We start from the raw sequence: 23654 nt of genomic DNA on the forward strand, positions 1-23654 counted from the left end.
CATTATCTGGGCCTAGACTGCAGTTCCAAAACTGCTGCTTGGCTTATCCTCTGCTTCAAAGAACTCATTCCTTTCCTTCCCCAAAGGTAAGCAATCAATTCCATTAATCCTTCAGAACAATGTCTGGATGAAAATTCTTTAGTTACTCACTAGGTTGACCTAAATTACCCCTGTTAGTGAGAAAACTGATCAGGGAAGGGGAGACAAGGAAAGGAGCACTTACAGCAAAAGTCTCCAAGCATTGTACCAAAGCACAGAAACAAGTCTCTGATTTAAGAATGGACCCATTCTACTTAAGCCTGAGTAACAAGATCTAAGCTTGAGGACAGTAGATTTAGACTGGACATTGGGAAGAAATTCTTCAGAGTGAGGGTGGTGAGACACTGGAACAGGTTGCCCAGGGAGACCATGGATGCCCCCTCCCCAGAAACATTCAAGGCCAGGTGGAAGAGGCCTTGAGCAACCTCCTGTAGTGGGAGGTGTCCCTGCACATGGCAAAGAGGGACTGGAACCAGATGATCTTTAAGGTCCCTTCCAACCTATACCAGGCTACGAATCGAAACAGTACATGGGATATGTTCACCAAAAACATCTTCCTTGGGGCCATACACAAGTTGAAACAAGAAAAGGCACACTTCAGACCATTTGCAGCTACACTGCTGGACTTTTCCTTATGCTCCTTTCTCAGCTCCAGCCAGGATTGACCATTATTCCCACAGCTGCTAAAAACCAAACGTTTAGGTTCTTAGGAGAAGACAGAAGATTACATGCTGTAGGCCTAAGGACAAATAATTGTCTTCTCCTGTCAAATGCAGAGCTTAATCAACAAGGCCAATGAAACCCGCGGCTGTGTACATAAAACATCACAGAAGTGGAAAGGAGCCCAAAATGGGCTGTGGCCGAGCTGCACATCATCTCAGCAATCACCTTTTGCCCAAAGACTGCACAATTTAGCCTAACAGAGGATTACGTTATCAGCTTCACAGCCCCATTCAGTAGGGGCCTATAAAGAGTGCACACAGCTTAGAAAAACACCGCAAGATACCCTTCAGACCGCACTGCTATTCCCTTTCTTTACAAACAGGGCTCCTGAAAACGACCGTGTCCATTCTTAGCTTTATTTCCATGACTGGCAGTAGCGGCAGCTCCCATGAATGACAGCCACAGAGCTGCTCCTGTGGTGGGGAAAGGAGGTGGCCGAGTAGATCAGCCCCGGTGCCTAAGCCAACACGTGAATGACCTCAGACAAAGCGTGCTGTATAAAAACTGTGACACAAAACCAATCTCTCCCTTCCTCTGAACTCCTGGTGAACGATCTGCTTCAGCGATGTCATTCCTTAGGCTTCTTAAAGCCATTTTTGGCGACTGCTTGAAACGTGCGTTTAGGCAAAGACTTTCACAGAGAGCCTCAAAAAAAAGATCAACAAGTCTCCAGGAAAGGTAGCAGAGGAGGATAACGGCTCTGAGAAAACAGCTCCTCCTAGGAGGGTGCTCCCCGGCAAGCCAGCGATGCAACAGCCCAGCCCGCAGAGCATGCAGCAAGTCACGGCCCGGCACCAGGTCTCCCGTCAACCCGCCCCCAGCAGCAATCGCCGCCCGCCGGCGCCGCGCTGCCCGACCTCGCTGCCGGGGGGACCGGCACCAGCACCCTCCCCGTTCCCCGACCCGGGATTTCCTTCGCCCCGGGGTCGGGTACGCGCGGCCGCGGCGCGGCCGGCAGCCAGGGGCGGGGGCGGGGGAATCCCCACGGCGGCGCCGCCGAGGGCCGCCCACCTGGTGAAGGCGAAGGCCATGAGGCTGAGGATGGTGAAGCTGAGGAGGGTGATGGTGTGCGGCCGGTAGAAGAACTCCAGCGTGATGTCCTCCACCTGCTGCTCATTGATCATGCGGAAGTGCAGGCGGTAGTTCACGTCGTCCTTGCTCAGGGTCCGGCTCCCCAAGCACGACGCCATCTCGCCCCCCTTCCCGTCGCCCCAGCGCAGCTCCGGGTTTCGCGGGGCGGCGCGGACGCGGCGTGGCGCGGCCCGAACCGGCTCGAACTAGCCCGGTCAACCAGCCCGCTCGGTCGCTCGCCCGCCCGCGCCGCCTTCCACCCCAGCGCCGCCGCCGCTGAGGGCAGAAGCGCCGCGCCCGCCGCGCGAGGGGCGGAGCGGAGCTCGCCCCGCAGCTCCCCGCGCCCACGCAGTGAGAGAGGAAGAAGGAACGGAGCGGCGGCGTGGAGGTGGAGCCGGAGCCGTACCGCCCCTTTCGGGTAAGCGGTGGGAAGGGCTCTTTTCTGCCCGTCCCCTGCCGTTACCGAATGGTCTCGCCCGAGTTGGGGCGGGCGGGTAGGCAGGCAGGCACGTGGGCTGCGCCGCGCGTGGGGCAGGTGAGGCGTTGGCTGGGCCCGCGGCCGTGCCCACGCTCTGACTCCTGTGTGCTGAGCTCGCTGCGTGCGGGAAGGGGAAGGGGGAGCGGGAGGGGGAGCGGGAGCGTGCCCTCAACACCGGCTGGGCTCGGAGGCTGCCGGCCTGCTGGCGAGCGCGGCCTAGCCTGGCCGGGTTTCCCCCAGGCCTGTGGCGCGGAGTGAGGCGGAGGATCCCGTCCCTTGAGAAGGGTCGAGGTCCCAAGGAGAGCGGCTGTCGTACAGCGCAGCGAGCTGTGGCGTTCAGAGCTGGCTGCTCTCCTCGGTTACCCCTCCTCCGTTAAGTCACGCGTTGATAGCCCCGGAGCGGCTCCGAAGCGCTTTGCGGAGGGTACTTTCTGCTTTGGCGCCCGGGGAGTTGCCGCTCAGGCGCTCAGCCCCGCGGGCCGGGTGAGGCGGCAGCGCCTGTGTTCTCCCTCAGCCCCTTCTCCCTCGGCAGGACGCGGCGCTGAGGTGGAAGATGGCTTTGCGGGCCCGGCAGGTCTCCCGCTGGTGTTGCCTGCTGCAAGCGGCCCGTCCTGCTGAATTTCCTCGGAGGCTGAGCGGCCGGAGCGGCACTACACAGGCGTGCCCCGAGGCCACCCGTCTGGCTCTGCTGCCAGCCGCAAATGCCATTCTTACGTGGAGATGGCAGGCGTGCAGGCATGTGTCTGTAGGAAGCTGTTCTCCAGCTGGCAGTGCCAAGGATGGATCCTTTTCTTCTCCCCAAAGTAGTTTGCCTTCACCAATAAAACAGGAAGAAGCAAAAGCAGAAACATTACCTGAGCTGAACGCAGAAATACAGTGTGAAGGTAAGAGGCTGTGAGGATGCCGTTAGTCCCAGATCTCCAAATCATGCTTTCAGCACTACTCTTGCTTCTCCCTTTTTGGCCTCATATCTGAAATTCTTAGCTGAAGTTCCTGACTTTTGCTTGGTTTTAATCTCATCCTTAACACAGAATTCTTATGGTCACTACCATACAAAGAATGCCTGCAGGTAAAGATGAAATGGTTTGGGTCAAAATGTTGCTCTGGAGCTGCTGTTTGAAGACTTGTTAATGTGTAAAGCTCCCTGCAACAGCTGAGTGTTTGCCTTTCCCTCGTAGTTGTCCTGGTACAAAATAAAGGGGTTTGTTTGTGGGTTTTGGGGAGGTGAGGTTTGAGCAGGAGTGGGGAAGGCCACCTCTGAAGCAGCTCTTATCGTAGCCCCTTTGTATGATGAGGATAAAGTTCTTCACAGAAGGAGTTGTTAGCCATTGGAATGTGCTGCCCAGGGAGGTGGTGGAGTCACCATCCCTGGAGGTGTTCAAAAGGGGATTGGACGTGGCACTTGAAGCCATGGTTTAGTAGTCATGAGGTGTTGAGTGACAGGTTGGACTTGATGATCCCTGAGGTCTTTTCCAACCTCTTTGATTCTATGAGAGATGAACAACAGGAGGCAGCAGCGTGAAGCCTGCGTAAGCACTGCCCTGATGGGAGATGAGTTATCCAGCTGCCTCCCGAGAAAAGGAGATAGCTACATGGTTGCCTTCGTGTTGTTGCCCTGAGGAGGTTGCCTCCATTTTTTCTCCTTTTATATCTTAAAAATAAAAATCAAATAGCACTCTCTGAAAATAGTTCTGCTATGCTGAGGAAACTTGTGGATTACGAGGCAATCTTGTGTGTTCAGATTCTGCTTTGAGCCCAGCCAACTTGGATGCTACAGAGTTTATTTTTGAGGTGGCTCAGAGGTGCAACTGAGATCTGTGTGTTTGTGCAGCTGGCTGTGGAAACTGTGCTGCACCAGCTCTGACAGGTCGACTAGCTCATATGTGTCTGCACCTGTGGTGCAGTTGATCTACATGCCAGATTTTCGTCTGCCAGCAGCCTTATTGTGTATGTGTGTGTGTGGAATGTATTGCCCAGTTAGCACTGTATGTAATGCAACACAAATAATTGCTGACTGGCTTTTTTTGGTAACTTGAGGTGTGTTTTCTGATGGGAGGTCTAAAGAACTTAAAGTAGGGGGTGGGGAAAAAAAGGATATCTGTGTTTCAGGAATGGACCTTGCTGTATATTGCTTTGGTCCTCAACAGGTTGAAAGAAAATGCTTCACATCCATCTAGATTCCTAGAGAGTTCTTACTGCTAGTTAAGGAGTAAACATTGCTGAAAACATTTTACTGTGCTTTTGTTTGTGAGGCTTTGAGAAAAAGAAGAGGCAAGACCTTCAACAGCTCTTGAGCTAGTCAATGCAGCTCTTCCTGGAATATTAGGACCATCCTACTTACTTTGGAACTTACTTTGGCAGTTCTGGTGTGGCTTTGTTTTCCTGACATGGAAGAGTGTTGCCCTAGTCTCTGGGCAGTCACTGTGTGAAGGTGCAGGGGAACAGAAAACCTCAATCCTGAAGAGTTTAGAGTTTGTGCTCTTTATCAGTAATCAGTTTGGCAGTTGAGGTGGATACTAGCATCCAGCCTGCAAACAGCAAGCCTGATCTAGCTGGTTTGAGCTTTTGAGAGTGGAGAATTTGATCAGTTTAGAGACACTGAGCTCTGTGACTTCAAACACCTAAGGGGAACGAGCATCGTGATGTTTGCTTGGAAACCTTAATGAGCAGGAAATGGAGCTTGGTTTCTTTAGCTGTTGGAGTGGTGGCAGTCAGCAGCCATTCTGTAGTGGATAAAACATGGTTGGAGTTGGCTGTGAGATACTCTGGAAGCTAAAACAACAGGAGTTGAGGCAGCAGATTCAGAAGAGGCACAAAGCAGTGGCCTTGTCAGGTGGTGAAAAATAGTCTTTGCAGTTGTCTTTGATCTAGATAGGATTGGGCAAGAATGCATTTGTGAAGACATGAAAGAAGATTCTTTCTCAAGAAGGTGGTATGATCCCTGCTGTGATCAAGGCAGAGGACTGAGGGCAGGTTTGCTGGGTACTGTGCTCAGATTTGGCCATGAGTAAGAGTTGATGGGCAGTGACAGGGAAACATAACAGCAACAGAAACAGAGAGCAGGGCCTGTATTTTCGGATAATAATCACAGAATGTTAGGGTTTGGAAGGGAACTCAAAAGCTCATCCAGCCCACCCACCCTTTCTAGAGCAGGATCACCCAGGGCTGGTCACACAAGAACACATCCAAGCAAGTTTTGAATGTCTTCAGAGAAAGAGTCTCCACAGCCTCCCTGGGCAGCCTGCTCCAGTACTCTGTCACCCTCACAGGGGAAAAGGTTTTCCTTTACAGGCTGTTGATCTCACTTGGAGGCTTCCTGCATTACAAAACAGGTTTTAAGAGATCAGTGTAATGTTTGGTGGGAGGAGCTTTGCCTTTCACAAAATGCATTTGAGCCTTCTCTGCTTGTTTGTTAGACTGGGATGACATCCCACCTTCATCTGCTTTGGATTTGATTTCTGAGGAAGAAGCTGTGCAGATCGTTGCGGAACCGCTTCTTCCCCTTCAGTCTTCCACGCTCCGAGATTATGTTGATTACTCTGAAACCCTGGCAAAACTTGTCCAACTAGGTATGTGTGGGTTTCTTTATCTGCTTTGCCTATGCCTGGATCTTCAGAGACTCTCTAATGTGTGTTCTGATCTTGCTGATTGCCTTGTAAACTTGAAAATGGGAACGCTGGCCAACGACTGAGAGCAGCAGAATGGGATCCAGGTGGCCAGGAAAGCCAATGGCATCCTCTCCTCCATCAGGAATAGTGTGGCCAGCAGGAGCAGGGAGGTCAATCTGCCCCTGTACTCAGCACTGGTTAGGCCACACCTTGAGTCCTGTGTCCAGTTCTGGGCCCCTCAGTTTAGGAAAGATGTTGAGTTGCTGGAACATATCCAGAGAAGGGCAACAAAGCTGGGGAGGGGTCTGGAGCACAGCCCTGTGAGGAGAGGCTGAGGGAGCTGGGGTTGTTTAGCCTGGAGAAGGGGAGGCTCAGGGCTCTGTTGGTAGCACATAAGACCCTAAATGGGAAGGTCGTGAGTTCAAGCCTGCAGTGGGCACTAGTGTCCTCCCTACTCTAGTCATGAGGTCTGTGGTGACAGGTTGGACTCGATGATCTTTGAGGTCTCTTCCAACTTTAGTGATACTGAATATTAGGGGAGACCATCTTGCTCTCTACAACTCCCTGAAGGGAGGTTGTAGCCAGGTGGGGGTTGGTCTCTTCTCCCAGGCAACCAGCACCAGAACAAGAGGACACAGTCTCAAGGTTGTGGCTGCCTCCTCCCTGGAGGTCTTCAAGGCCAGGTTGGATGAGGCCTTGAGCAGCTGGGTCTAGTTGAGAGGTGTCCCTGCCTATGGTGGTGAGGTTGCAGTAGATGATCTCTGAGGTCCTTTCCAATCTGAGCCATTCTGTGATTCTGTGCAGCAAGAGTAGATCTCTGCATGTGTTACATGCTAGTGTAGTTGATTCCTCACATGCATGATTCATTACAAATATCTTCCTTCAAAAAACAAACCACAGCATCACAGAATTTCAGGGGCTGGAAGGGAACTCAAAAGATCATCTAGTCTAACCCCCCAAACTCAGCAAAAGTGTCTAAAATGACTGCTTGTTTTATCTGGAATCTTTCCACAATACACATGGTGTTGTGACCTTGCTCTGTGGAGCAGTTCAAATGTGCTAAATCAGTGCAAAAAAGGAGTGGTCCTGTACATTTCGGTGTGCCTTTGTGAAGCATAGGAAGTAGAGCCTGTCTTTAATTAAAGCAGTTTGCCATTTTCTTTGTTGTAGGAGTTGACTTGTCCCAAGTTGAGAAACGTCAGAGGGCAGGTCAGCTCTTGCTGACCTTGGACTTTGAAAAAGATATAAGAAAAATACTTCTGTTTCTTAAGGATGTGGGTGTGGAAGACAATCAGCTGGGACCATTCCTGACCAAAAATCCATACATCCTAGGTGAAGATCTGGAAGCTTTGGAAACCAGGTAAGCCTTACAAATAGCAGCAGGGTGGTAAGCCTCTGGGCTTTAAGATCTGGTTTCACAGTTGGTTTAACTTTGTCTGAAACTGTGTTGCTGTTGATGCCTTTTTCATAGAATCAATAAGGTTGGAAAAGACCTCAAAGATCATAAAGTCCAACCTGTCACCCAACACCTCATGACTACTAAACCATGGCACCAAATGCTCTGTCCAGTCCCCTCTTGAACACCTCCATGGTTGGGGACTCCACCACCTCCCTGGGCAGCACATTCCAATGGCCAATCTCTCTTTCTGGGAAGAACTTTCTCCTCACCTCCAGCCTAAACCTCCCCTGGTGCAGTTTGAAACTGTGTTCTCTTGTTCTGGTAATGATTGCCTGGGAGAAGAGACCAACCTCTGCCTGTCTACAACCTCCCTTCAGGTAGTTGTAGAGAGCAATAAGGTCACCCCTGAGTTTCCTCTTCTCCAGGCTAAGCAACCCCAGCTCCCTCAGTCTCTCCTCACAGGGCTGTGTTCCAAACCCCTCCCCAGCTTTGTTGCCCTTCTCTGGACACATTCCAGCAGGTCAACATCTTTCCTACACTGAGGGGCCCAGAACTGGACACAGGACTCAAGGTGTGGCCTAACCAGTGCTGACTACAGGGGCACAATGACTTCCCTGCTCCTGCTGGGGGCACACTTCCTGATGCAGGCCAGGATGCCATTGTCCTTCTTGGCCACCTGGGCACACTGCTGGCTCATGTTCAACTGCTGTCAACCAGCACCCCCAGGTCCCTCTCTGCCTAACAGCTCTCCAGCCACTCTGACCCCAGCCTGTAGCTCTGCCTGGGGTTGTTGTGGCCAAAGTGCAGCACCCAGCACTTGGACTTGATCCTCACCCCATACTTCTCTGCCTTTCCTGCAGTCAGCGTTAACAAGTGGTGGTATCACAAGTCAACACCCTGACAATTGAAAATGAAAATTGATTGTGGGCAAATTTAACTGTTGATCTCTGTCACAGAGTAAGCAGGTTTTCATCCTAGGCCACTTGCTTTGCCTGTGTCAGCTAAGATGCCAAAATGTTAGTCCCAGGGGATTTAGCTAGGTTTGTGAAACCATACTAACCTCTTCAGTCATGTTTTGAAACCCCTCTTCCAGATGATGTCTGCCCATACCTTCTGAGTTCTGCAGCAAGACAAGCAGATCAGCTCTCTTCTCTGTTTACAACTAATGGCAGCAGAAAGTTTAAGTTACTTTTTCTTTGGTTCCATTGTCCAGCTCAAACCTAGCACAAGATTACAATGAACTCATTTTTTTGTGTTCACACTGCTTTGACTCTACCCTGTTCCTCAGTCTATGAAACAGACTTTCATTCCTAAAATTACTCAGCAGGCTTGCATTAAGCCAACAGTTCTTTTGCAGTAGAACTTCTGTGTGTGTACACTTTGTAATGAGCTCAAAATGTAGAATGGCTCAGGTTGGAAGGGACCTCAGAGATCATCATCTCCAAGCTCCCTGCCATGGGCAGGGACACCTCTCAAGTAGACTCAGCTGCTCAAGGCCTCATCCAACCTGGCCTTGAACACCTCCATGGAGGAGATAGCCACAGCCTCCCTGGGCAGCCTATTCCAGAATTCCAACACCCTCATACTGAAGAACTTCTTCCTCAGATCCAGTCTAAACCTCCTCTCTCTCAGCTTAAAACTGTTCTCCCTTGTCCTGTCTCTACACAGCCTTATGAAAAGTCCTTCTGCAGCCTTCCTGGAGGATCCCTTCAGCTATGGGAAGGCAGCTCTAAGGTGTCCCCAGAGTCTTCTCTTCTCCAGGCTGAACACCCCCAGCTCCCTCAGCCTGTGCTCATAGCATAGGTGCTCCAGCCCTTGGATCATCTCTGTGGTCCTCCTCTGGACTCTTAACAGCTCTGTGTGCTGCTTCTGCTGGGGACACCAGAACTGGAGGCAGTATTCAAAGTGGGGCCTCAGCAGAGCAGAGTCAAGGGGCAGAATCCCCCCTCTTGCCTTGCTGCCCACACTCCTCTTGATGCAACCTAGGATTTGATTTGCCTCGTGGGCTGCATGAATTCTAGACAAGACAGTCTGCCTCCTTGGCTCTTGTTTCCAATAGCTGCTGAAGACAGAAATCTGAAAATAGGGCTTTTGGGACAGGGGCACATTATTAGACTCATATTTAACATAGGCCTGACTCTTCTTCTTCCTCTGTTCATCCATCCTCCTGCTCAGAAAGTGGCCTTTCAGAAACAACCTCCCCAAAGAACCTGTGTCATTTTTCAGCAGGAGTTTTGAGTCTAGATGTCAAGAGTTGCTCATACCCATCTGAAGAGAGTATTTTGTTGTTGTTAAAATAAGCATTCTAACTCTCCTGTGTAGTCAGATTTGCTTTTCAGGACAGATCCTGTGGCACTGTGTGGTTAGGGAAGGAAGGGTCTGAACAGAGCAATCCAATTTCTTCTTCATTTTCTGCAGCTTGATCTTTTTTTGTTGTTGAGGGGTTTTTTTTGTTTCCCCACAAGTTTTATCTCTGGCACTGGTGAGTGTTTTCCTGCAGGCTTTAAAGTAAAGTGTGCTGCAGAGGGTGTATGGCAGACTGTGAAGTGAATGTGTCTCAGAGAGCTGTCTTTTGAAAGCTGAGTATCACCTTTGCATAAACACTTTGGTGCAGATGGACATGGTATTGGTTACATCACTCTGGAATGTTTTATTGCTATGGATTCCAGGTTGCCAGGAAACAAAACAAAAAATCCAATAGATTTGGCATTGGACTTCAGATAAACACTGTAAAAGTCAAAACATTCCATAATTCATAACAATTCTGACAGTTGCAAATCAGTGTCTGTAGTGCAGCTGCACCAGATGCTTTGTTTTATGGTACTGTTAATGATGACTTCAAACTCTTAACGTGCTACACAGAGCTGCTGACCCCTTCAGCAGAACAAGGGCTAACCTTGGTGCCAGCACTGATTTTTTTTCTCAGACTTTGGTCAGGTTGGATGGTTGTGCTTTTTGAACATACCTCTTGCTAAAGTCAGGGTGTTATAATCTTGCCATCCCTCTTTTAAGTTCCTTGCCTTTCCAGGATGTGAAGAAATGCTTCAGGTGTGAAGCTTAATGACTTGTTAAACAGAAAACAAGTGGAGGGGTGTCAAGGCAACCAGGAGGTTTTCTTTCCAAACTGCTCATTTAGCTTTGTGTCTAGAATGCTTGGCAGTTGTCACCCTTGAAAAATGGAGTGGAAGAAGTATGGTGTAGCCAAGCTGCAGCATTCAAAACATAATGTGATCATTTTTGAAGGGCCCATTGTTTATTGTTGTGTTCTGTGTTTCTCCCCTTCCAGACCTCTCCTTGTCTCTTAATGTTCCTGCAGCCAGTTCCATCAGCATCCTCTGGAGCCTAGGCTGCTATCTTCTGCTGGGGTACCTGCTCAGTTAGCAATTGGTCCTCTAGAGGTTTTGGGCTTGTGATGACTTCATTTTGGAGGGTTTGTGGAAAAAGAGTGAGGTTGTAGTGACTGGGAGATACTTCTGTTTCTCCCCACAAGACATGATTTGACACACAGCCTCTCTTCTCACTGAATATCTGCTTCTGCAGAATGTTCTGCAATCTATGTAGTGTCTTCGAATCCTAGAATCAATAAGGTTGGAAAAGGCCTCAGAGATCATCAAGTCCAACCTATTACCTAACACCTCCTGACAACTAAACTATGGCTCCATGATTTAGTGCCATGTCCAATCCCTTTTTGAACACCTCCAGGGATGGTGACTCCACCACCTCCCTGGGCAGCACATTCCAATGGCCAATCACTCTTGCTGGGAAGAACTTTCTCCTCACCTCCAGCCTAAACTTCCCCTGGTGCAGCTTGAGACTGTGTCCTCTTGTTCTGGTGCTGCTTGCCTGGGAGAAGAACCAACCCCTCACCTGGCTAAAACCTCTTTTCAGGGAGTTGTAAAGAGCAATAAGGTCTCCCCTGAGCCTCCTCTTCTCCATGCTATGCAACCCCAGCTCCCTCAGCCTCTCCCCACAGGGCTGTGCTCCAGACCCCTCCCCAGCTTTCTTGCCCTTCTCTGGACACATTCAAATGTCTCAATGTCCCTTCTTAAATTGAGACAGGGTGGTCTTACTTACAGCCAGATAAAAACATCAATTCTCCCAAGTTCATCTGACAGCAAATCCTTCTGTATGTGCTCATCTATGACCAGAGCAAACCTCTTCAAATTGTAGTTTAGGTTTATCATAACTGATGGCACGTGGGCCAATTGCATCTCTCTTGTGTGCTGCATTTCCCCTCCATTACCTTTTCTGGGAGCTGTGGTGATAATCTACTCCAAGTAGTACTTGCAGTGAGATTTCACTTTCATCAAATTCAATAAAGTTTGGGAAAAGTTTTGAATTGGGAAGAAAGGTGGGGGGGGGGCGGAAAAAGCTCTGTTAAACATAAAAACTTTAGTCAGCTCTTTCTCCTTTCTGATAACCAGATGTCCTGGAACTTAATCATTGAGCAGTGACTGAAAGTAGGGAGCTGTTGTAACAGAAGTAACCAGCTGCTTGAGAAATGTCTTTTTGGGCAGTGTCTCTACAGACAGCATTGTTGTGTGGTGTTTCTACTCCAGTGCTATTGGCAGAGCAGGGATGTATGAGTTACAGTACTCTGTTCTTTCAGCAGCAGAAGTGGAATTCATTAAAAGAGCAAAAGGCTGTGTGTCTCTTCTTGTCCATGCCCTGTGATGATCTATTAATGTGTTTGCAATCTAGGAGACAGGCTGGTAGTTAAGGGTAGGTGAACATAGTTATCTGCTGAAGTACAGCTGGAAGGAATTAAAATCTGTCTTCAGCATTGGCATTCTGCTCTGAGGTTTATTTTACTTCTCATTAATTGGAAGGGATGGTATGTTGCTTTTGTGATAACTGCAGATTTCCCCCCAATTATTTTTGGCAGGGGTTGCATGTTAATGCTAGAACATCTGTCTCTTTATAAGATATCACAGAGGAATTTAAGCAAGTACTGAATAAAGGGAGGCAATAAAATTTTCATCACTGGATTTCACTTTGTTTTTCTTCTCTTTCTAGAGTGGCTTACCTAAAATCAAAAAAATTTGGGGAGGCAGATATTGCTCAGATGGTCTCAAGAGCTCCATACTTGCTCCTGTTTTCAGTGGAAAGACTGGATAACAGACTGGGGTTCTTCAAAAATGAACTTGGTCTCAATGTGAAAAAGGTAAAAACTACACACTGAAGTCTTCAGGTACTTTGTTAGTTACAACTGTGTGGGCTTGGAACTCTAATACTGTGTTTGGAGGTGCCCACAAACCAGTAGTGACGTTGATAGAGGAGGATGAGATGCTTTTAACTGTATATAGAAGTCATATAGACATCTGACATTCAAAGGTCCTGAATTGCAGTTCTTGGATCACAGGATGTTAGAGGTTAGGACCTCTGGAGTTCAAGTCTAACTCCCCTGCCTGAACAGGACCAGAGAATCCAGCACAGGTCACACAGGAACACATCCAGACAGGGCTTGAAAGCCTCCAGAGAAGGAGACTCCACAACCTCTGTGGGCAGCCTGTTCCAGTGCTCTATGATCCTCACAGTAAAGTTCTTCCTCATGTTGAGGTGGAACTTCCTGTGCTGTAGTTTCCATCCATTGCCCCTTGTCCTATCCCAGGGCACAAGTGAGCAGAGGCTGTCCCTGTTCCTGCCTTCCTGACCCCTAGCCCTCAGCTATTGATAGACATTGATCAAATCCCCTCTCAGTCTTCCTCTCTCCAGACTAAACAGCCCCAGGGCTCTCAGCCTCTCCTTACCAGGCAGTGCTCCAGTCCCTTCATCATCCTTGTAGCCCTCCCTTGGACTCAAGTAGATCCCTGTCCCTCTTGAACTGGGAAGCCCAGAACTGGATGCAATATTCCAGGTGGGGCCTCACTAGGGAACATGATCTGCTGCAGATTATTGTCACGCAAGCATGTGTGTGTCCAGTTTTACTCTCTGAGGTGGGCCAGAGGACTGAATCCATTGCTGAAACAGCAAGCAGGGTTTTTAACTTGAAGAAAATTGAAGGATTCATTTCAGCTCTTCAAAATACTGTAACATCCTTAAGTCATTAGTTAACAAATAGTCTAACTAAATGTCAAATCATTTGCTCAGAGTAATCCCTGGGTTTTCTCATGAGTGCTTACCACATTACATGCTTGGCAGGTATTTATTTGGCATGCTTTGGGATCTTCAGGGTAAGTAGTAGTGGGAGTTTCCTGCAATGAGCAGGCAGAGTTAGCTGTTCCCTGCATTAGTTGGAGACTGACTAAATGCCAAGTTCCAAGTGGAATCTTGTGTTCTATTAGCTGAACAGTCACAGCTATCACAGTGCCTATTGCTGGCCCTCCAGTGCTTGAGGTGAAAAGGGTTTAGGCACTGCCTGGTACTCAGGGCAGATTATAAGTGATTACATGGCTTAGAGGTTGGGGAGTAGTTTCTTATATTGCCATAAGATCTAACCAGATCCTGAGGCAGACAAATTCCACTGCTGCTGAAAAAGCCTTTTATGGCCTCTTACCAGGTAGTGCTTTGCTTACTTTTTTTTTAAAGAAGGTGGGAAGGAACAACTTGAGCACTGAGCAGGCTTTCTGGTTTTGGGGTAGACTTTCATTGCCTCCTCCTGGCTATTTTGCAACCCTTATTTATTGCTTTCCAAATTAACATATCTGAATAACTTAATCTGCTGCAGCTTCATGCAAGCTTATCTTTGGAGCAGAGGTAAAATGAAATGGAAGTGAAAGTGCATCCCTCTTCCAACTGGGAAAACAAAGTTGATAGGAGATCTCTATCTTTGTTTCACAGATGGCTTCACAAACAAGCTTTCAGCAATAACCTTTCCTTTGTCTCTTTTTCCTGACTGTAGACAAAGGATCTGGTAATTCGTCTGCCAAGGCTACTGACTGGCAAATTAGAGCCTGTAAAAGAAAATCTGGAGGTGAGTAGACATTAAAAGTGTGTTGTGTGTCCCAGTAGTTGAAGAGTTGTCAGAAGGGGATTTTGTTTAGGGGATTGAGACAGTCATCAGCAAATTTGCAGATGACACCAAGTTGGGAGCAGATGTTGGTCAGTTAGAGGGTGGAAGGGCTCTGCAGAGGGACCTCGACCGACTGGACAGATGGGCAGAGTCCAACAGGATGGCATTCAACAAGTCCAAGTGCCAGGTGCTGCACTTTGGCCACAACAACCCCATGCAGAGCTACAGGCTGGGGTCAGAGTGGCTAGAGAGGGACCTGGGGGTGCTGATTGACAGCCGCCTAAACATGAGCCAGCAGTGTGCCCAGGTGGCCAAGAGGGCCAATGGCATCCTGGCCTGCATTAGGAATAGTGTGACCAGCAGGAGCAGGGAAGTGATTGTGCCCCTGGACTCTGCATTGGTTAGGCCACACCTTGAGTCCTGTGTCCAGTTCTGGGCCCCTCAGTTCAAGAAGGACATTGAGAGACTTGAAGGTGTCCAGAGAAGGGCAACGAGGCTGGGGAGAGGCCTTGAGCACAGCCCTGTGAGGAGAGACTGAGGGAGCTGGGGTTGCTTAGCCTGGAGAAGAGGCTCAGGGGAAACCTCATTGCTCTCTACAACTACCTGAAAGGTGGTTGTAGGCAGGTGGGGGTTGGTCTCTTCTCTCTAGCAACCAGCACCAGAACAAGAGGACACAGTCTCAAGCTGTGTCAGGGGAAGTTTCATTTGTCATTGGGATGTGCTGCCCAGGGAGGCGGTGGAGTCCCCATCCCTGGAGGTGTTCAAGAGGGGATTGGATGTGGCACTTGGTGCCATGGTCTAGTCATGAGGTTTGTGGTGACAGGTTGGACTTGATGATCTTTGAGGTCTCTTCCAACCTTAGTGATACTGTGAAGAGAGAGTTCCTTGAGGACAGTCCTGCACAGGGAGAATCTAATGAAATAATTTTAGTGGAGGTGCAAAATAACTGAGGATTTTAAAAGATTTATTTTGCTCTATAGCTTGCAAGCTTACAGGGAGCAGTATCTTAGTCTGTGTTCTGCTCTGATGTAGGTTAGAAGCTGACTTGGATTGGCCTTGAGAATCTAGGAGCAAGAACTGTACAGTTGGTTATTTTCTTCTTGGCAGGTAGCTGGTGTGCCAAAATGTGCATTTGACACCTATTGTCTGATAGCAGATGGTCATTATTAAGAACTGTTGGGTAAATAACTTCAAACCCCCAGGGATTCCTTTCCCTTCAGAAAATGTAGCTATGTATTGGTTTAATTATTGTGCTGTAAAGTTATCTAGGCCAAGCAGCATGATGTAGTGTAACAAGTTGAGAAATCCCATTATCCTATAATGCCTATGTGTTAAAATACATAATTTTCAGACAGATTCATTGCTCTGAAGCTATTAAACACTGGGAATCTTGCAGTCTGAAATGTGTGTGTGTGTGGTAAGGGAGGAGACTGGAAAGTAGCAGCCTGTTCCAATTAATAGTGCTTTCTTTTTAACGAACATTGTTTCCACAGGCTGGGGGGATTCAGTATGTTATAATCAATCTGGGTTTAAGAGCCTCAGTTCTGTTCTATCTACCAAAAAGTGTATAGTGTAGCAGCCTATTTTTAATATGTGAGAGAGAGAAAGGAAGGACTTCTAGATTGTTATTGACAGAATCTACTGATACTTAGAGGCTCCAGCCGAGCAGGAGGTTGGATGCCTTCAGATTCAGAATCTGAGTTCAGCCCTGTTGTTGTGGTTTAACGAGCAGACACATTGCTCTATTGCTCCAAAAGGAGCAAAAGAATAACCCTCACACCAAAGTGGAGTTGGAAAGTTTAAATGGAAAGGCTGTTTACAAACTACAGTGCTACAGTCTTGCTGTCAGTTGTGTATCACAATTCAGTAAGCCTCTAGGAGACTCAGGGGAGACCACCTTGCTGTCTACAACTCCCTGAAGGGAGGTTGTAGCCAGGTGGGGGTTGGTCTCTTCTCCCAGGCAGCCAGCACCAGAACAAGAGGACACAGTCTCAAGCTGTGCCAGGGAAAGTTTAGGCTGGTGGTGAGGAGAAAGTTCTTCCCAGAGAGAGGAATTGGCCATTGGGATGTGCTGCCCAGGGAGGTGGTGGAGTCACCATCCCTGGAGGTATTAAAAAAAGGCTTGGATGTGGCACTTGGAGCCGTGGTTTAGTTGTCAGGAGGTGTTAGGTAAGAGGTTGGACTTGATGACCTCTGAGGTCTTCTCCAACCTGGTTGAGTCTGTGATTCTGAAGTTACCTATGCCAACTCAGACGCAATACAACTCTTCATACTTGAATGCTGTTTCAGCTGATGATTTCTTGTGATACATAGGTATTTATAGAGCAGACAAGAACAAACCAGGAGTTGAAATACCTGATTGTAGTTGCCTCTAGAACCAAAATGAGGGAGATGATTCTCCCCTCTCTACTCCATTCTGGAGAGACCCCACCTGGAGTACTGTGTCCAGTTCCAGAACCCCTAGTGCAGTAAAAGATATGGAGGTGCTGGAAGGTGTCCAGAAAAGTGCCACGAGGATGAGCACAGGGCTGGAGCTGCTCTGCTATGGAGACAGACTGAGACAGTTGGGGCTGTTCAGTCTGGAGAAGAGAAGGCTCCCAGAAGACCTTCTTGTGGCCTTCCAGTGTGTGAAGGGGGCTCCAAGAAAGCTGGGGAGGGACTTTTGAGGGTGTCAGGGAGTGATAGGACTGGGGGGAATGGATCCAAGCTAGAAGAGGCCAGATTCAGCTTGGATGTTAGGAAGAAGTTGTTCCCCATGAGGGTGGTGAGAGACTGGCACAGGTTGCCCAGGGAGGTGGTGGAAGCCTCCTGCCTGGAGGTGTTTGCAGCCAGGCTGGATGTGGCTGTGAGCAACCTGCTGTAGTGTGAGGTGTCCCTGCCCCTGGCAGGGAAGTTGCAACTGGATGATCCTTGGGATTCCTTCCAGCCCTGACAATTCTATACTTCTATGAATTCTCTGTAAGAATCTGGAAATCCTAAGATAGCTTCAAAACCCAGATTTTAAGCCTCTCCCTTTGTATTTACCACGTGGTTTTGGCAGAGAGCTGCAGCCCTGGCACATGGAACTGGAAAAACAGAAAGCACCACTTCTTGTGCCAACTGAAGAACTACCTGAGTTGGATTTGAAAGTCTGGCTGTGTTGACTGGCAGGCACATCTGCTCCAGGACTGCAAACAAGCTGTTTGTAAATGTCACTGGAGGATAGCAGAAATGGCTGAGTTACCAGACACTCCTGTATGCTGAATTCCTTTCTCAGCAACTCTGTGAACTGTTTGCCATGCTGCACTTTGGGAGGAGTGCTCATGAGTTTATTGAGAAAATGTGTTGTGTTTTCCTTTTGGGAAACCATAATTAAAGGCAGTCTCTGCAAAAGCCATCTCACTTTGGACATTAGCAGCTGTGAGATAAATTGGATGCATCCTACTCATCTCTTGCAGGCTCAACAGACTTCAGGTGAAGTCTACAGGACTGAAATTATACTCTCTAATAAGAAAAGATATATATATATAAAACTTAGCTACATTAGCAAAAGAACCAACACATGAACAAAAGTAGTCACTAGCTATGGGATTGCTGTGGGCTACAGAGCTCATCAGCTCTGCAAGGAGAAAGTCTCTTGACAGCTTAGCACTGAAGCTGATAAAAGACTCTTAGGGGAGAATTTTTGTGCTTGCAAGTGCCATGCAAACTGAGGCACATCTCTTTCTGTTCATAGACAAGCTGAAAAAGACATAGCATTCACTGAATCACTGAGGTTGGAAGAGACTTCAAAGATCATCGAGTCCAACCTGTCACCACAGACCTCATGACTAAACCATGGCACCAAGTGCCACGTCCAATCCCCTCTTGAACACCTCCAGGGATGGGGACTCCACCACCTCCCTGGGCAGCACATTCCAATGGCTAACAACTCTCAGTGAAGAACTTTCTCCTCACCTCCAGCCTAAACTTCCCCTGGTACAGCTTGAGACTGTGTCCCCTTGTTCTGGTGCTGCTTGCCTGGGAGAAGAGACCAACTCCCTCCTGGCTACAACCACCCTTCAGGTAGTTGGAGAGAGCAATAAGGTCACCCCTGAGCCTCCTCTTCTCCAGGCTAAGCAACCCCAGCTCCCTCAGCCTCTCCTCACAGGGCTGTGCTCCAGACCCCTCCCCAGCTTTGTTGCCCTTCTCTGGACACCTTCAAGTGTCTCAATGTCCTTCTTAAACTGAGGGGCCCAGAACTGGACACAGGACTCAAGGTGTGGCCTAACCAGTGCAGAGTACAGGGCACAATGACTTCCCTGCTCCTGCTGGCCACACTATTCTTGATGCAGGCCAGGATGCCATTGGCCCTCTTGGCCACCTGGGCACACTGCTGGCTCATGTTTAGGTGACTGTCAATCAGCACCCCCAGGTCCCTTTCTGTTTGGCAGCTCTCCAGCCACTCTGACCCCAGCCTGTAGCTCTGCATGGGGTTGTTGTGGCCAAAGTGCAGAAGTCCTCTTTGCTTCAGGGATACTCAATGAACACATTACACTTTAAATCCAGAATCTGAGACAATTTGCCCTGACTTGAAGAACCGGAGTGACAGCTCTGACTGTGGGTTGCATTCCTGTTGCTGGGGGACAAAGGGTAGAAAAATTTGGCACTGGTTTGTTTCAGTGGCATTTTGAAGCCAAACTGAGTTTGTTGTGGCTGACTTTGGAAGATAAAATTGTGCTTTTTGTGTTGGTTTTTTTTCAGGTTTGTCAGATTGAACTTGGTTTTCAGCGTAAGGAACTTCAGCAGATTGTGTTTAAAACCCCCAAGATTTTAACTGCAAGTAAAAAGAGGCTGAGGCAGACGTTTGACTACTTGCACAACATCATGGGCATTCCCCACAGCATGCTCACTCGTTTTCCTCAGGTGAGCTGTTCATCTGGGAATAAAGTGTAGGTGCTCTCTGCACAGCTGCTTCACTACTTTGGTGCTGAAGGTGGAGCCTCACTAGATGCAGGGCATGCAGGAGTTCTTCAACCTGTCTGTGAGCTTTACTCTAATTGGAATAACTTCTAGTAGCAGTTCAGCTCCCATGGAAGATTCTGGTGTGGAAGTGCCCTCTTTCTCCATCTGGCATATGGGACATCACTGCCCTCAGTCTTCTAAGTTTTCAACAGAAGTAGTTCACAGAATCACAGAATGTTAGGGGTTGAAAGTGACCTCAGAAGATCAGGCAGTCCAACCCCCCTGCCACAGCAGGATCACCCAGGGCAGGTCACACAGGAACACATCCAGGTGGGGTTGGAATGTCTCCAGAGCAGGAGACTCCACAACCTCTCTGGGCAGCCTGCTCCAGGGCTCTGCCACCCTCACGGAAAAAGTTTTCCCTTCTGTTCCTGTGGCACCTCCTCTGCTCCAGCTTGCCCCCAGTGCCCCTTGTGCTGTCCTTGGACATCCCTGAGCAGAGCCTGGCTCCATCCTCCCCACACTGCCCTGCACATCTTTATCCCCAGCAATGAGGTCACCCTCAGGCTCCTCTGCTCCAAGCTCCAGCTCCCTCAGCCTGTGCTCACAGGGAGATGTTCCACTGCCTGCAGCAGCTTTGTGGCTCTGTGCTGGACTCTCTCAAACAGTCCCCTGAGGTCCTTCCTGAACTAGTTCTGCTCATCTCTTCTGGATTCATGCAAGAGAAATTACTGCCTGCTTAGAGATTCCGTGTCCTGAAGTCTCACCTAGCTAAAAGGCAGAAGAGAAGACAGATCACGCTGAAAATATGTTCATCAGAGAACACAGATATATAGACATTTATTTTGGATTTATCTAGTTAAAAAATAGTTGTTTTGTAATTCTGGGATCTGAAAACATAGTGTAAAGATAAAAATCTTCTGTCCATTAAGCAATGAGATTCTCATTCATCTTCCAGTACCTGAGGGGGGTCTACAAGAAGGATGGAGAGAGACTGCTTTATAAAGGTCTGTAGTGATAGGATGAGGGGCAGTGGTTTGAAATGAGAGAAGAGTAGATTTAGATTGGATATAAGGAACAAGCTCTGCACCATGAGGATAGTGGAACATGGCAACAGGTTGCCCAGGGAGGGGTTTGGGACCCCATCCCTGGAGGTATTCAAGGTGATGCTCAACAGAGCTCTGTGCAACCTGATCTAGTTGTGGATGTCCCTGCTGACTGCAGAGGGAGCTGGCATAGATGAGCTTTGGAGCTCCCCTCCAACCCAAACCATTCTGCTTCCTATTGTTGCAGCAATAACTAAAAAAACAAATATAACAATCACAAGAGTGCAGATAGACTTTAGTTGCTTGTTGCCTGCTTTCATTTTTCCTATCTCCTCATTGCTGTTGCTTTGTCACAAATCAAAAGTTGGAAGCATTAGTCACTTCCTCCACTGCTGGCAGGCAGTCACACCAGCTTCTTACAAGGGGGCAAAATACAGTACAAAGCAGAACTTCAGAACTACAAACATTTTCTTCCCCAAGCAAGTCAGTCTAGTAGTGAAATAAACTTTAATCCAACTGGCTGAACACCCAACATTACAAGGGGAAATAAAAGTATTCCCTTGGGTCAGCCCACCCTGTGTGGTGAAAGAAGCCAAAGGCACTACCTTGGGGGACAAACGATTTAGTAGGGCCTGTTATGACAGGACAAGGGGTGCTGCTTTTAAACTAAATGAGGGAGATTTAGAGGAGAGACAAGGAAGGATGTTTTGTCACACTGAGGGTGGTGAGACACTGGCCCAGGTTGCCCAGAGAGGTGGCAGATGCCCATCCCTGGAATCATTACAGATGAGGTGGTTTGGGGCTCTGACCAACTTGCTCTAGTTGCAGGTGTCCCTGCTTGACTGCAGGGTGGGTAGGACTGGATGAACTGTGAAGATCCCATCCAACCCAAAGCAGTCTGTGATGCTGTGCTATTTCATATATCTTTACTTAACAAGGATGCTTGCTGTAACTCCAATCTGTCTCACTTGTGCACACCTTGACCTGTAAACAGCCACAAGTACTGGTCACTTCTGAGTTGTCTCATTGTTAGCTTCTGTTGTAGTTTGAGCTGGGTGCCCCCCTGGTGCATTCACTTCCTGTGTCCAGAAGTCCAGCCCAGAGGGATGGACACAGGAAATTGTGTATTTCCTACCATAATTCTTTGCACCACTATAAGATCCAGTGCGGAGTCTGGCACTTCCTCTTTCCTTCCCTCTCCGAGACTTGGTAACTGGGGGAGAGATCTCCCGGCCATGGGCCTGATTAGGCCCAAGGCCACAGGGGGATGGGCAGTCTCAGGCCTGGCCAGCTGAGACTAGCCCAGCAGAGGGAGGGGGAAGAAGGAGCCCTGGGGGTTTTGCATGCACCCTCAGGTGGGGATGGGATCTTTCTTTGTCACTGCGCTTTGGGTTTTCTGTAGCATTCACTGCTTTCTATTTAAACTTTCATCACTTTTGCAATCCGTTTGCCTGAGTCGTTATTTCTGCCTGTGGTGGGGAGGGGACCTGCCCCAACCCATTACAGCTTCATGGTGGTTCACCTCATTATTTCCCTCCACTTGATTTGGAAAAGAAAGAGGAGAGTTTCTTCTCCTCTTTGTTCTTGCTGCAGTCACCCTCTCTCTTCCCTGTTCTTTCCATCCTCAAACTGTGAGCCTTGGGATATGGCTGGAGCACCTCAGTCTGGGCATGGGCTGGCCATTAACTTTTGCAATCACAGAAGGATACTTGTCTCCATCTGTTCTTGCTTCTATCCTGATTGACAGTGCTGTAAATAAGAGGCATACAGGAATTGATTTATTTATTTTTGTCAAATCCTCTCTGATGTTGCAGCTGCTGCTGTAACCACCCTTCCTGTCAGCCAGATCCATAAATGGTGGCTAAGGATTTTTTTCCCCTGTGTTCTGCTTCCCCCTCTAAATTCAAGGAAGGCAGAGGAGGGACAGGGATTTTGCTCTCTGTTCCAGTTCAGATTAGTTTGCATCCTCCTGAAACCTCTCCTCCAGTAGTGCAGTCATTCCTTTTTACTAAAAACTGCTCCCTCTCATCACTCTAGCATTCATGTTTTCTCCATTACCTTCTTTAAAGCAGCATCTTTCTCTTTGGAAATGCAGAGTAAGATCTCTGCTTTCAAGATGTTTTAATTGTGCATCTCTTGGCTTCCCCACTTCTCTCCTTTTCTGGATGTTCCACTGATTTTTTTTTTTTTTCATTTTTTTTCCCCATTTTTCCCTTGCCATTGTTTTCACCTTTGATTAGAATTCTTTGTGACAATTATCTTCACAGGTAGGCATCACTGTGCAGCAGAGGACAAGTGGCCCTGATTTCCCTTGTGTGTGTCAGCGTACTCTGCTGAGGTTCTCTTCCCCCTTTGCTCTGCCCTGCTCAGGCTGTATCTGGAATACTGTGTCCAGTTCTGGGCCCCTCAGTTCAGGAAGGACCTCAGGGAACTGCTTGAAAGAGTCCAGCACAGAGCCACAGAGATGCTGAAGGCAGTGGAACATCTCCCTGTAAGGACAGGCTGAGGGAGTTGAGGCTCTGTAGCTTGGAGCAGAGGAGCCTGAGGGGTGACCTCATTCATATTGATAAAGATGTGCAGGGTGAGTGCCAAGAGGCTGGAGCCAGGCTCTGCTGGGTGATGCCCAAGGCCAGCACAAGGGGCACTGGTGGAAGCTGAGGCATAGCAAGTGCCATGGAAACAGGAGGAAACAATTTTTCCCTGTGAGGGTTCCAGAGCCCTGGAGCAGGCTGCCCAGGGGGGTTGTGGAGTCTCCCTCTCTGGAGATATTCAGACCCCACCTGACTGTGTTCCTGTGTGACCTGCTCAGGTGATCCTGCTGTGGCAGGGGGTTGGACTGGATGATCTTTGGAGGTCCCTTCCAGCTCCTAACATTCTGTGATTCTGTGTCATTCAAATAACCTGAAATGGATGAAAAGATGCACATATTTTGTTGCTTTGTTTTTTTCCCCCCTAGTTCTCCACTTTTCAATGCTCTTATTTTACAATCAGCAGAGTCTGTAATTTAGGCAATGGAAAAGATTCTTCCCTTTCTTTCCTTTTTTTTTCTTTCCTAGGTTTTCAACTCCAAGCTGTTACGAATCAAGGAGAGACATATGTTTCTTAAATTCTTGGGAAGAGCCCAGTATGACCCAGCACAACCCAGTTACATCTCCCTGGACCAGTTAGTATCCTTACCCGATGAGGTGTTTTGTACAGAGATTGCCAAAGCTTCTATGCAGGACTTTGAAAAATTCTTAAAAACACTTTAATTAGTAACACATGTAAGAAAAAAAAAAGACTAGAATAAAGTCAGGAAATGTGTACCTCCCCTTTATGGTGTCTTAATAGTTACTGGTTTAAGAAGTTGTTGCTTAAGAAACAGTAGTATTCGATTCTCCCCCCTCTGCACTACTCTGGTGAGACCCCACCTGGA

General features: G+C 48.4%; 2 protein-coding genes across 4 annotated transcripts in view; one reads left to right on the forward strand and one right to left on the reverse strand.

Moving 5' to 3' along the window:
- The window catches only part of PTDSS1 (phosphatidylserine synthase 1), a 38727-nt gene extending 36681 nt beyond the window's left edge, over positions 1-2046 (reverse strand). For 2 of the 3 annotated variants that reach the window (XM_054167403.1, XM_054167402.1), the window contains exon 1: positions 1774-2046. In XM_054167403.1, the coding sequence (XP_054023378.1) occupies positions 1774-1952 (179 nt within the window). In that variant the 5' untranslated portion in view covers positions 1953-2046. The remainder of the gene's footprint in view (positions 1-1773) is intronic. The other variant, XM_054167404.1, reaches the window with a different exon arrangement.
- Positions 2047-2746: 700 nt separating this feature from the next.
- Positions 2747-23511, forward strand: MTERF3 (mitochondrial transcription termination factor 3). Its single transcript, XM_054167447.1, has 7 exons — positions 2747-3195; positions 5728-5880; positions 7090-7279; positions 12335-12482; positions 14160-14231; positions 18993-19154; positions 23296-23511. The coding sequence occupies exons 1-7, from the start codon at positions 2865-2867 to the stop codon at positions 23488-23490; spliced, it is 1251 nt and encodes a 416-aa protein (XP_054023422.1). The 5' UTR covers positions 2747-2864; the 3' UTR covers positions 23491-23511.
- Positions 23512-23654: the final 143 nt, after the last annotated feature.

This window comes from Dryobates pubescens, chromosome 14 (assembly GCF_014839835.1).
Source record: "Dryobates pubescens isolate bDryPub1 chromosome 14, bDryPub1.pri, whole genome shotgun sequence".
Taxonomy (NCBI): Eukaryota; Metazoa; Chordata; class Aves; order Piciformes; family Picidae; genus Dryobates; species Dryobates pubescens.

What these genes read in the sequence shown, in the direction of transcription:
- MTERF3 (XM_054167447.1), top strand. Translation starts at nt 2,865, where the DNA reads ATGGCTTTGCGGGCCCGGCAGGTCTCCCGCTGGTGTTGCCTGCTGCAA. An exon ending in GGCAAAACTTGTCCAACTAG is followed by an intron (nt 5,881 to 7,089) that starts GTATGTGTGGGT and finishes TCTTTGTTGTAG; the next exon opens with GAGTTGACTTGTCCCAAGTT. An exon ending in CTGGAAGCTTTGGAAACCAG is followed by an intron (nt 7,280 to 12,334) that starts GTAAGCCTTACA and finishes TTCTCTTTCTAG; the next exon opens with AGTGGCTTACCTAAAATCAA.